We start from the raw sequence: 13173 nt of genomic DNA, 5'->3' as shown, positions 1-13173 counted from the left end.
ACAGACCCCGGCTCTTGGTGGGCGGCCTTCTGCCTCGACCGGTTGGGGTGACTGGATAGAGGAGAGACAAAAGAAGAAAAGCAACAAGATACAACAAAAAATAAAACACTGGTCAGGTCGATGTAGCTGGTGACTGCTCGTCAGAGATTTAGAGCTCCAGGGCCAGGGCCAGAGCAACCTGCAAAAAGGTCCAGAGAGAGAGAGTGAGAGGACATACTACGGGACAGAGGAGTCACAAAGTTAGTAATGTGTAATGGTGGCATATAGAAGCATAGGGAGAGAGAGGAGAGGGGAGGAGAGGGGAGGGGAGGAGAGGAGAGTAGGAGGGGAGGGGAAAGAAACTCAGAGCATCATGGGGCCCCCCAGCAGCCTAGGCCTATAGCAGCATAACTAAGGGAGGGCTCAGGGTCACCTGATCCAGCCCTAATTATAAACTTTATCAAAAAGGAACGTCTTAGGTCTAATCTTAAAGGTAGAGAGGGTGTCCGCCTCCTGAACTGAGACTGGGAGTTGGTTCCATAGGAGAGGAGCTTGATAGCTAAAGGCTCTGCCTCCCATTCTGCTTCTGTGGACTCTAGGAACCACAAGTAGACCTGCACTCTGAGAGCGAAGTGCTCTGTTAGGATGATAAGGCTCTACGAGGTCTTTAAGATACGATGGAGCCTTGTCATTAAGGGCTTTGTATGTTAGGAGAAGGATTTTAAATTCTATTCTGAATTTTACAGGGAGCCAGTGGAGAGAAGCTAATATGGGAGAGATATGATCTCTCTTGCTAGTTCCTGTCAGTACTCTGGCTGCCGCATTTTGGATTAACTGGAGGCTTTTTAGGGAATTATTGGGACATCCTGATAGTAAAGAGTTACAGTAGTCCAGCCTGGAAGTAACAAATGCATGGACCAGTTTTTCAGCATCACTTTGGGACAGGATGCTCCTGATTTTTGCAATATTGCGCAGGTGAAAGAAGGCAGATGTAGAGACTTGGTTTATGTGTGATTTAAAGGACATATTCTGATCAAAGATGACTCCAAGGTTCCTCACAGTAGTACTGGAGGCAAGAGCTATGTCATCTAAAGTAACTATATGATTAGACAGCAGATTTCTAAGGTTTTCAGGCCCAAGCACAATAACTTCAGTTTTGTCAGAGTTTAGAAGTAAGAAGTTGCAGGTCATCCAGGCCTTTATGTCTTTAAGACATGCTTGAAGTTTGACCAGCTGACCTGATTCATTTGGCTTCATAGATAAATAGTACCACAGTGTAGAAATACTCCATAATAAATAAAAGTCATTGTTCATTCAAATTAAAACTAACAGACCATATTTTCTATGCCAGAGGTACTCATGAACTCATCACAATGGTCTGTTTTAGAATCATATACTGATTATATTGTTGGATTACAAATGCCTTCCTTGTGCTTAGGTACAATATTCAAGACTTGAATTTGTGGCTTGTGCTTATCGTGCCTTTTTTTATTTTAGGGAAGTATTTCTAATCTTAAATCAGCTTCCTTTTTTCTTTTTTTTTTTTTTACAGTTTTAATACAAGTAAAATATTTCACTGAATGTCCAAAGTTTCTCAGAACTTTGAGTTAACATAGTTTAATTAAACAGAAACAAAAAATTAGTTTAATGATTAATTGTAAGTTTTTGTAAGTTAGTGTAGATACTGTATACTACATATAATACTATAAATATATCTTAGTGTAGCAGATGTAATTAATTGCTTGAATATATTTCAACGCAGAGTCCCAGAAAGTTTACTGGTGCCCTGACAGGCGGGCTACATTAGGGCATATTGTGTTTATTATTTATCACCTTACCTGTACTGTACACATCATGGCTGATGAGTTACACAACCGGATTTATGCATTTCTTTCCCACAGACATTTGCACATTTACAATTCATTTATAAAGCTCAACACAAAAGCTTCATATACATACAGTATATAATGTATATAGACCTAGCATTTTAATTACTTTTTAAAATGTCTTAATTAATCTTTATTTACCTAAATTGCTTTTATCGGTTTTGCTAGGATGCCTTTTCACCTTATAGTCTATTGTGCTGCTATACTTGTACCTATACTACAAGTATGAGGCCCTTATTTTGGATATCATTAATAAAATGAATAGGATAAAAAACTGCCTCCATTGCATGTGAAACCACATCCTGGTACAAGCACATTTTTCTTGGTGCTTTAACTGCACGTCTGTTGCTGTTGCCTGCAGGTGTGCAGTGATCACCTCTTTAGTTTAGAGAATTCACATAGCCTAATGAAGAATGTTTTTAAATTTAACATTAAAAAGGTTTTGAATCTAAAGATGCACAATTAAATAGCTAAGAGAATACCAAAAAAAGTCTGTTTGGAAAATTGTTTAGTGGTAAAAGCACCCCATTAACAATGCATTTCTCTAATTTACATGACAGTACATTATCTGCTTTTAACAACAATGAAGTATTAATACATGCATGATCCTGGGCCTGGTATTTGGTATGACAAGTATTGTCCCTACTTTAGGCTTTTATTTTGAATGGTGTAATAGGAAGTTTAATTTTGTAAATTACACTATTCACAAAGGGGAAGATCAATCAACCCAAATAATAATAATACTCTCAAGTCATCTGCAAAAAGACAGATGTGAGAAAAATGCTGACAGTACAACCTCAAACTGAAGGAAACAACAGCTTATAGCTAACATCATTTTGTCATCATTTACTAAAGTTTTTGTGTAACAAGCATGAATACATTAACCTTGTAGTTTGCCCTGGAGCAAAAATGTATTGTTAGGATCTCTGCAAGATGGAAAATAGAGGAGCCATGATATATGATAATTCAGTTATGCAACACATTGAATGAATCATTGTTTAGACTTAAGTGTATGGTATGGAGTAAACCTGGGGGCCCTGGGCAGTTGCCTGCTCTGCCCAATTGGAGAGTCCAGCCTAGGTAACATGTTATCTTTACACCTTTCTATTTTTGTTACCAGACAACTAAAATGATGCCAAACGGTTTAACCATTCAAAGAAGCACAAGGTGATTTCTTTTTGATGTGTCAAAGAAAGACTATACACATTCATACAAGACAACAAAGACATTATAACAAAAATTATAATTAATATGGCTGTTAAAGGCTTGTGAGAAGAAACAGATTCATTCTTAATCGGTACTCAATGAAGACAGTGTCTTTTGACAGAAATCTTACTATGATGCTACCAAGAATAATTTGACAAGTCCTAATGTTGTAATGTCATATCTTGTTTATTGGTTTTATGGAAATTGTAGCTCTCTGACTGCCCAACCAAGCACCAAGCATGTTTGTCTCATGGCAAACAAATGAACATAAAATGCACAAAATCAAAACACTTAAGATTTTAAAATCATTCCAGGAAGATGACACATTAATTACTCATTAGATTCCCCAAAATGATCTAACCTCTCAGATAAACTGCTGTACTTTAATGAATTGTGAAACTGTCAGAGTGAATAGAAGACACAAACTCAACTGTACCTTCATCGTGAGGTGGAATCACACTGCAGAATTACTGTGTGCTCCAAATTATTACTATTGCAGTTATGATTAGAGGCAGTTGAAGCAGAACATACAGTGACAGAAAAGATGATTGACAGTGAATAACATCATAACGCCTGTGGAGTGTTTCAGTTCTGTTTACTGTGGATAGACTAGAGTGTCAAGTAGCAAATTGTGTTCTTGGTATAACAAGGATCTATCTGGCTTTTATAAAGAGTTATCCACCTATTCATGACCTGATATGATTTACATGAATAGATAGAAACTTGCAACTTTAAGAACACAAAACATTATAAGTGCAATTCAATTCCAGTGTCCCTTTCACTATCACAGTCCCCTATTTTAAGAGCAAAGTATTTATTTTAAAAAATTATCATAAAATCCCTTTGTATTATCTTTCATCAGTGTACTGCATGCATAATTAAATGGCAGTGCAGGTTTGATGTTCACAAAAGTAGAGCTCTCTTTTTGTTGGAGAGGAACATATACCAGCTATGCCAGCGAAGCCAGGTGTTCTGGGCACAGGTGCCATCTTCATTACAGGTATAGCCAGAGGGGCAGCAGTGCTTCATGTTGCTGCAGCACACCGCCTATGAAGGGGAGAGAGGGAGTTCAGGAAAAGTAGATTATTATGGTGTGAACTTACTGTATTACAAATAAAAAATTATCTTAAGCAAAAACAATGGTGGAAGAAGTACTCAAATCAATTCAAGTAACAATACCACAGTGTAAAAATACTAAAAATAATCTGTCAAACCCTGACAGTATTAATGTGTTGTGCTTCTTTTATTTTCATGTCAAAGTAGCTTCCTTTCTTACACTAATATCTACACACACACACACACACACAGGCACACACAATGCTCACATTTTGCAGAGGGCAGCAGCCCCACTCGCCCGTGAAGAGCTGGCAGCAGGTGTTGTGCTCAGGACAGTGACTCAGGTCTTTACACTGCACAGAGCTGGCGTCAGTCTGAACGCTGCTGGAGGCTGGAAGCTTGGTGTACCATGGGATCACCACATCCCCTTTAGTGCACGTGGTCTTCTCCTCATTGCATTTGTAGTGGGCGGGACAGCAGTGGCTCCCATCAGCACAGCACACCGCCTGGGGAGAAGTGTGAGGGGAAGTAGTACTTTCACATCATGTATCACTTTCTAGTTCTCCTTTTTTCAGAACTAAACAGGATAAACTTAGAGTATCATTAAAATGAATGCTGCAATAATACTGTACAAGTAAAAGTATAACATCTATATCTTTAGTGTGTCAGCCAGAATGACCTATAGATAATATACTTGATAAATGCACAGGTAACTGTTTGGACTGAATCCTTGCAAACAACCTAGGTGATGTTCCAGCGGTTTTAAAAGTACATTTAGTAATTTTAAAGTAAGTCAATGCCACAGCAAGATATTTAGCCAGGAAGGAATACTTGCTGGATAGAAACAGTCTACAGGTATTAGCACCCTGCCTGGTAACTGGTGAGTCATCTGCATGCTCGGACAGGATGGGTGACTGGTGTCACAACTTTCATGATGTGTTGTCATACATTTGTTTAACTGGTTGTTCTTGAGATTCTATTGTCTGACTGATTCTTGTTTTGCTGTATTTTTTCATGTCAGACTAAAATCTCCTGTCTCTACAGAAGAGGATTAGGTACAAAATTTATTTGAGTTCTGACTTGTCCAGTAGCCCCAATCCTCTTCCGTATGTCTCCATCTTGTACAAAGGTTGATAGACTATCAAAACACCAGGGGCAGCCATGTTAACAAGTCTAGGACTTCACTGTTCTATCCATGACAATATCTGATATGTTGTGTTTTAAACTACATTGCGTTGTCAGTAAAAGACAGATCTCAACACAAGAGATCAGAGTTGACACAGTATGCCACTGCAGAAGAGGAAGTATAGCGTTATGCAAATAAAGTTAACACTGACGACTGACACTGACATATCTTCAAACGTTGCTGAGCTAGATCCTGAAGAAAACTGCCATTAGTGAAATAATGTTTTTCATGAATAACTTACAAACTAATAATGACATCAATGTGATTTCAAATTGTAGGGGCAGGTTTTCATGGTCAAGGAATGATATTGTGGGGGTCAAACTATCATGACAATATTGCTTTTAGGTGTAATGGCCTGATGGAGACAGTGAGCTGCCTTGGTGGAGGTTTGTGCTCTCCGATTACTGTCTAGCTCATTTGTGCTTGTACTGATGAATAAATGAATAAAGTAAAGAAGATCATTTTAAGCAAGTTATCAAATAAAACCACTTGTGGATTCACCTTGTCAATTATGATGATTTGAGGTTTTTCTCTACTTCATGTCATGAAAATAACACTGGCCTTTTAGCTGGTTGCACAAAATATGCAACTGGAAGATGACATCCTGAGCTCTGGCAGTGTGTCCTTAATGATAATTTTGTGCTTTTGTATTTGTCTTATTGCAGCTTTAAATTTCAGAAACAGTCACTGTGATCTTTTGAAGATGCTCACCTCTGGCAGCGGGCAACAGCCCCACTTATGAGTTGAGGTCATTAAGCAGCAGGTGCTGTACTGAGGGCAGCTGGTGTGGGCATCGCACTGAATTCTGCCCTCCTCTTCTTTATTCTCCTTGTCTTCTTCTGTCTCCGGTGTTTTCATCTCCATCTTCTCCCCCTCTGTTTGCACTGTGCTTGTCAACTGACTTTGAGTCGTAGTGGCAACTGTAACGGGTGCTGCTGTAGCAAATGCAGGCGTCTTCTGTTTCGTGGGAGTTGAGCCTGAGGCGCACTGACAAACGACTGTGGCCGTGGTTAAGTCACAGGTACAACCAGAAGGGCAGCAGTGTTCATGGTCGTCACAACAAACCGCCTTTTATGGAAAATGACAACAGTACTTTCAGTTCCATACATAAAGTGACAGTTACTTTAATGAATTTGCATAAGGTGAGAGACGAGTCAGTCAAAGTGACTCCAAGTTCAAGTTCAATTGTCAGATATGACAATATGATAAATATGTGGCTACAACCAATAGGTGGTTGGCTTAGTTTAGCATAAAGACTGAATACAGGGGGAAAAGGCTAGCCTGGCTCTGTTCTGAGGTGACAAAATGCACATGCCAACACCTCTAAAATCACAAATTAACACATTTTGTACAACAGGCAGCCCTTGTTTCAAGACTTTGTGCTAAACTAAGTACTCTTTATACTGTCTTTAAACTAACTACTCTTTATGCAAAAATTTACAGAGCTTACTGGTGCTAACTTCAAATTTACCATTACAAGCGTGTGACTGGTACTGAGCTTCTCTTCTCTCAACAAAATGTCAAATAATGCCTTTAAAGAAATAATGTCTGATTCTTTCATTTGAATAAATTCCCATTTTACAATGTAGACTATTATCCACTTGGTTGTTAAAACTGTATGGATGTGTAGAAAAGCAAAATGTGCTGCACATGCAATGTCTACTAGGTATTTCCAGAAAACAATCATCAGAAAGCCTTGTGTTTTACATTTATGACAGTTGAATAGACAGAAGAAATGTGTATTGAGCGTGAGTGATAGCCACCATCACAGGTGGCAAGGGAATCTGGGGAAGTGTACTCTAAGATCTATATCATCAGTGTGTGCTTGTTCAATACATTTACCTCTGGAAGAGGACAACAGGCCCAGTCTCCATCTTTGTTTTTACAGCATGTGCTCCCATCTCGACAGCTAACAGTGGAGTTACATGGAACATCCTGCACCTGTGCACCCTGCTTGGAGACTGCAGGTACCTTCTCCATCCACGGCACAGAGCTTTTGCCGTCATCGCATGTCCCAGCAGCTAGGTTACATTTCTGACCGTTTGGACAGCAGTGTATAAAGTCTTCACAACAAACAGCCTGTGGATCACATGATCAAACAGGTAATAAATCATTCATGTGCTGGTAACAATTTGCACAATCAATTAGAACCTTTTTAAGGAAAAAAACAAACAAAATCATACCTCTGGAAGAGGACAACAGGCCCAGTCTCCATCTTTGGTTTTACAGCATGTGCTCCCATCTGGACAGGCTACCGTATCATTGCAGTTGACATCATTGCCTACAAAAAATATCAATAGTTACTGTGGGGGAAATTCACACCTGTTTCTTTGCCATCATGCTCAGAAAATGTACAGCTGAATCGAACATTTTGAATGACTTCACTGGGCCAGGACAGGTAAGACCAATTCTAGTAATTAATTTGTGTAACCGCACTATTGTACTTTGGAACAGTGGCAGTTGTCAGTCAGTTTGAATGCACCAATAGAGACAAGGAAAAACTAAAACTGCTAGTGAGCAAATATGGATGTAAACCATTAATTTTACATTTAATGTTAAAACTGAAGTGACCAGCATGGTAACATATTGATACAAGAAATGCACCCTGGAAAAATGTAGTAGTTTTTGTTTCATCTGACAGACACAGAGCATACTGCTGCTTTTGAAAAACCCTATTAAACCTCTTGTATCAAATTACCAAGATATGACACAGATACTATTTAGCAGATAGTCAATGGTAACAGAAAACCTAATTTTACCCTCAACAGGTCTTTCTCTGGGCATACGTTTTCTCTTGACCAGGAAATGCTGCAACAACCAAAATATCTTCCCATGAGAAAGGTACTGTGACTTTATTTTTAGGTATGCAGTTTGTTCTACATATTTTGATAGAAAATTCAAATCTTACCCCCAGCTGCCTTTGTGACAGATGATACAATTACTTCCTTCTCTGAAGGAGGAACTTTATTCACAGTGGTGACTTCAGGGGATTTTTCAGATCCACCATTATCAACTGCCTGTGCAGTAGGTTGTTTGCCTGTGGAAACATGCAGGTTAGAGTGTATGACCATGCATATGACTAAACACAAAATATCTTGTTGGTTTCAGAAAGACAAAAGCCAATCTGACCTTTCTGGTTCTCCCACTCTGCCCTTACCCTGGCAGGGAGTTTTGCCCACATTGGCATTTCTTTTTTGGTGGTTAAGGAAATACATTTGGAATGTTCAACATCACATGTGCTGCTTTCAGGGCAGCAGTGTAGCTTATCCTCACAACACACAGCCTGTACAGACAAGGAAGTCACATGGAGTATCACTTCACAGCCACACAATATCGTGATGTCTATCACTTCACAGCCACACAATATCGTGGGCACAAAGGCAGGGCATGCAAATCCATCACTTGACTTCTTATTCATTCATAATCTCACTTAACATTAGCATTTAACAGCTGTCACCATTGTGCAAGTCTGTAAAGGAAAGATTTTGTACCTTTGGCAGGGGGCAGCAACCCCACTTGCCTTCTGGGGTTTCACAGCAGGTGGTTTCATCCGGACACTCTGACACTCCATCACCACATAGAACTGTAGTCACAAGCTCTGTAACAGCATAACAAGAACATCAAATTTAAAAATATCTCTATGATAATTCAGGGGTTTGGAGATGATGGTATACTTCTTGGTGGAGTAAGCAAATGTACTCCGAGTTTATTTGCATAGGACCTTTCAAAAAGAAGGCTGTTCAAAGTGTTTCACATATATTATAAAAAGGCACTGAGACAAATACATAGGTAATGCAAGGCAATACAGAAATATGTGGTGTATGAAAGCTGCTTCTTCCTGTTTAGTTTTAACTCTGGGGACAGTCAGCAGACCTGTCCAGAGTTCTGGATGTTCATAACAGCATTAAAAAATATAAATTATGTGACAGATGCACTAACTTTTTAATCTTTACTTTGTGATACAAAAACCAATTATATCATTTTTATCTTTATTTTAACACATCCAGCCACTGATTTGTAAATGCACTTGTATGAGTGCTTGTATGGGACCAGAGTCAGCTGGTAATATCATTAGGTTAAAACATTTTGTTACTTGGACCATGTAGATTTGAATGGAAGAGGCCCAAGAATACAGCCATGGGGAACTCCACATTATTTTTGTACAATCAGATATGTAATTACTCAATGAAACAAAATAGTCCCTATCCTATAGACAGGATTCACACCAGTTTAGGGCTGTACCAGAAAGCCGCAGATAGTCTTCTAATATGTCAAGTAATATATGGTGGTAGTAAATAGAAAGGATTTACCTTTTTTGACGCACAAGCGGCCGTCTGCACTGCACCTGTGGTCCTCGGGACAGCAGTGTTTTCCATCAGAGCAAGGGACTCCCTGTCAGAGGTCAGGAAATCAAGAACAATTCATGTTTTCATTAATACTTGTACTAAAGTATCACCATTAATTAAGAATAACATATTGGTAATTGGAAATTCTACAGGCTGCATGTAGTATCTGTGCTGGACAAGGTTTTACCTGAGCCAGGGGACAGCAGCCAAATCTCGTCAAGGCCCGCAGACAGGAAAACTCAGGCGGACATCGTGACTGATCAGGACAGATGTTGTCATCTTCCTCGCCCATGTATGACTTAATCATCCTGAATGACTGGTGGGACAAAGTGGGGAAGAAGGTCAACCCCACAGCAGGCAGGTCATTAAATTCCTATTCAGGATTTCATCTATGTTCATGAACTCATGATAGATACAACTGATGCTTGTTGTTCTTACTTTGGAGAGCCCGGGTTGATCAGCAGGGGCTCTTTCTGCCCAGGGGATGGACACAGTAGCATTCACACAGCTGGATTTGGCTGAATAACAGATTGTGCCCATAGGACAGCAATGTGTGTGATCCTCACAACACTCAGCCTATGGGGATAGTAGGAATTGGAACACTTTGACTACCAAAGTTTCAAAACGGCTATCACTCAGGCTAAATGAGGCTAGTGCTTTTATGTGAATCATAAAGTAGTAACACACCATTGAGGATGAATAGTAGCACTGTACAGCCTGAACTCTTTTTATTACAGAGAAAAAGATAATGGATATCTCATATAAACATTTAACTATGTGATGGACAATGGAACAAAGTATTGCATTGAAACTGAAGTACTATGACTTTGCTTACGGTTTATCTTGTTAAAGTTGATTGTTTGAAAAGGGTTTAAACATTTTCAAGCTGACAGGGTGGTCTGTAATAGATCATTTTGTGTTTTTGGACAAACTGCTTTTAGGACAAATCATCCTTACCACAGACTTTTCAGAAAACTTCAGGGTATATGAGGGTATTCTATTTTATGGCAGCATTTAACTGCTACCTTATGTGTGTGATAACAAACAAAATTACCAATATGTTTTTCCATTTAAATTTATATTTTGCTAATACAAAAAAAAACATTAAAGTGGTAAATATTAATTAAACTTTTAGATGTTTAGCTGAGGGCAACTGTGTTTTGTTGAAACCACAATGTTTTATTCAAAATGATCTTTTCTATGGCTTTAAAAAATGTGAAATGGCAAAACAAATGCAAATAAATTGGATTCTTGCATTTGGACTAAATATACATATGGCATTTTCCAAAAATCTACTTAAATAAAAGTTTTAAAAAATTGCAAATTTAACATCCAAGACCATGACCAGCAGTCTCTCCTTACAAATGCAGGTTGTAAGCAAAAACTGTTTTTAGTTAACTTCTGGAAGTTTTTCATTGATAGCCTACTAAATACATTATGCATGAATATATGTATTAAGGAGAATTCTGTATAAAATTATGCACAAGCTACACTCATCACTAAAAAATATTGTATCTTTATTTGTTAATATTTCTGCCAAATGTGAAAATGTTGATCTAAATTTGTGACTTAATGTATCCTTTTGTTGCCTTACCGTGAAGATACTTTAGGTGAAATTTATGGAGAAAATGTGGATTTAAAATTGTCAGTATCTTGTAAAATGTCAATAAAAGGGAGAAAACTGTAGATGATGGATTGCAATAGTATTTCTACAAAAGAAGAGTTGCTGTGATTACTTTCTTCCAACCCAGTGCTAGGTAGCAGTGTGTCTGCTCAGGGGAAGATGATAGGACATATCTACCTGATCAAATGGGCAGCATTCATAGCCATTGGCTGGGTCGTTGCAGCAGGTTTGGCCTTCTTCACATCTCCCACCATCTGGACACTCATATGCACCAACCAAGGCCAGGAGAGCCCAACAGATCACAACCCGCCTCAGCATCTGCACACAAGGGAGAAACACATCCACACAGAGAGTCAAAAAAGAGGAAAGTGAAATGCGAACTGTAGGCTAGTTGAGAAATCCCCCTTCCCATTTAAAATCAGAACTGATACTCTTGCATTAAATGCTGCAAAATCACATGTCACACAGAGTATAATAAACATGCGCAGAATAGCTTTTAAATGAACTTGTAGTTGTAAAAACTAACGTTAGTGAGATTTAAAACTTTAAAAAAAATTCACTGGGGCTGATTCACAGCAGCAAAAACGCGTCTACTGTCGTTCACTACTGTTTCCGTTTATTTCATGAAGTACGACTCTTCATTTAGAGTTGTCCCTGATTCTTTCTTTATTCCACTGGTCATAAACAATAGGATTTATAAAAAACACTTGCTTACTTTCAGTTTCGTTTAGCTTGTATAGTGTATCAACTAGAAACCACCTTTTTATCCGAAAATCGGGGATACAGAGAATAGACAGTGGGGATTTTACAAGAACAATTTAGCCTACAATGCATGAATATAACATTTGCTTTAATCGAAGCAATCCAAATGTAAAGCAAACCCTGCTGTTTACAGTTCAGATGACCTTTTACCAAGTAAAAATATCAAATTCTTAATCTAAAAGAAGTTTCTTTTGCTCTTACCCTGTTAAAAGACTGAAGTGCTGTTGTGAGTAGCTTTCGCAAGTGTTTCACCACAATAAAGCATCCGCCTTAGACATGTACACCGATTGTTAGCCCCTACCTGAGCACGCCCCCAAGAAAGCCAGTAGAGAGGCGGTGCCTAATTTCCCCGAATACTTTGCACTTCCTGTTCTGGTCACTGCATTTAAATCGGATTTTTATTAGATTCATTAGATGTTTCTTGGGTTAGACTGTAGTTAATAAAGCTGCTCCTACTTGCTTTATTTCACAGGCTGCAGTTACCTAACGTACAAACTTGTTTACAGGAAACCACAATGCCGTGCCCACCAGGTGGCGCTAGATCTACGGTAGCCGCGAGGCAGGGGGCCGGGCAATGGAATACTGACTTTTTAATTGGTGATGAGTCGGGTCTTTCGGCTCAGCCCAGCAATAAGAGTGGGTTCTTTCACCTCCCAAACGGCCCTTCATTTAGTACTACATCTGGCTTTTATAATGCAGCCAAATTTAGCAATGTTTTATACCTATGATTGGTATGTGTGTGCACCAGTGACGTGTGGTGAGGTTGACAGCTGGTGAGGCACTGACTCTTTTACAGTCAGATTTACAAATACAAATAGTCTGTTAACAGACAATGCGTTATGTTTTATATCTCATATCAGCATTCTTCACACAAACGTGACCCATATTTAATTTGAGGTTAAAATTTATTCCAATTGGGCTTATTTCTAGCTAGAAAGAATAAAAGTTTATGGTCTTACCTTTACTTGTACACGAAATCCATTTGTCAGCTGGTATGTATTACAAACCCTTTTACCGTTCGAATCCAATATTAAAACAAATGTTCTCAATAAAGTATATCCTTCTGGACAAAAATGACCAGAATGTCAAAAATGTTTTGATTGAAAGTCCAGATTTGCGAATTTTCTC

At 38.7% G+C, this 13173-nt stretch overlaps 1 protein-coding gene across 1 annotated transcript; it reads right to left on the bottom strand.

Moving 5' to 3' along the window:
* Positions 1 to 3236: 3236 nt before the first annotated feature.
* On the bottom strand, positions 3237 to 12530 carry grna (granulin a). Its single transcript, XM_020605533.1, has 13 exons — positions 12247 to 12530; positions 11461 to 11601; positions 10098 to 10235; positions 9847 to 9975; positions 9624 to 9705; positions 8805 to 8911; positions 8443 to 8596; positions 8222 to 8350; positions 7497 to 7594; positions 7156 to 7392; positions 6025 to 6381; positions 4397 to 4633; positions 3237 to 4118 (listed from the first exon to the last, which is right to left on the bottom strand). Exons 2-13 carry the CDS (start codon positions 11599 to 11601, stop codon positions 3975 to 3977), a joined length of 1953 nt encoding a protein of 650 aa, XP_020461189.1. The 5' UTR covers positions 12247 to 12530; the 3' UTR covers positions 3237 to 3974.
* Positions 12531 to 13173: the final 643 nt, after the last annotated feature.

The sequence above is a fragment of the Monopterus albus genome, unplaced genomic scaffold (assembly GCF_001952655.1).
Source record: "Monopterus albus unplaced genomic scaffold, M_albus_1.0 scaffold70.1, whole genome shotgun sequence".
In the NCBI taxonomy this organism is placed as follows: Eukaryota; Metazoa; Chordata; class Actinopteri; order Synbranchiformes; family Synbranchidae; genus Monopterus; species Monopterus albus.
The sequence above is the reverse complement of the archived record's forward strand: the minus strand, read 5'-3'. Positions and strand labels throughout refer to the sequence as shown.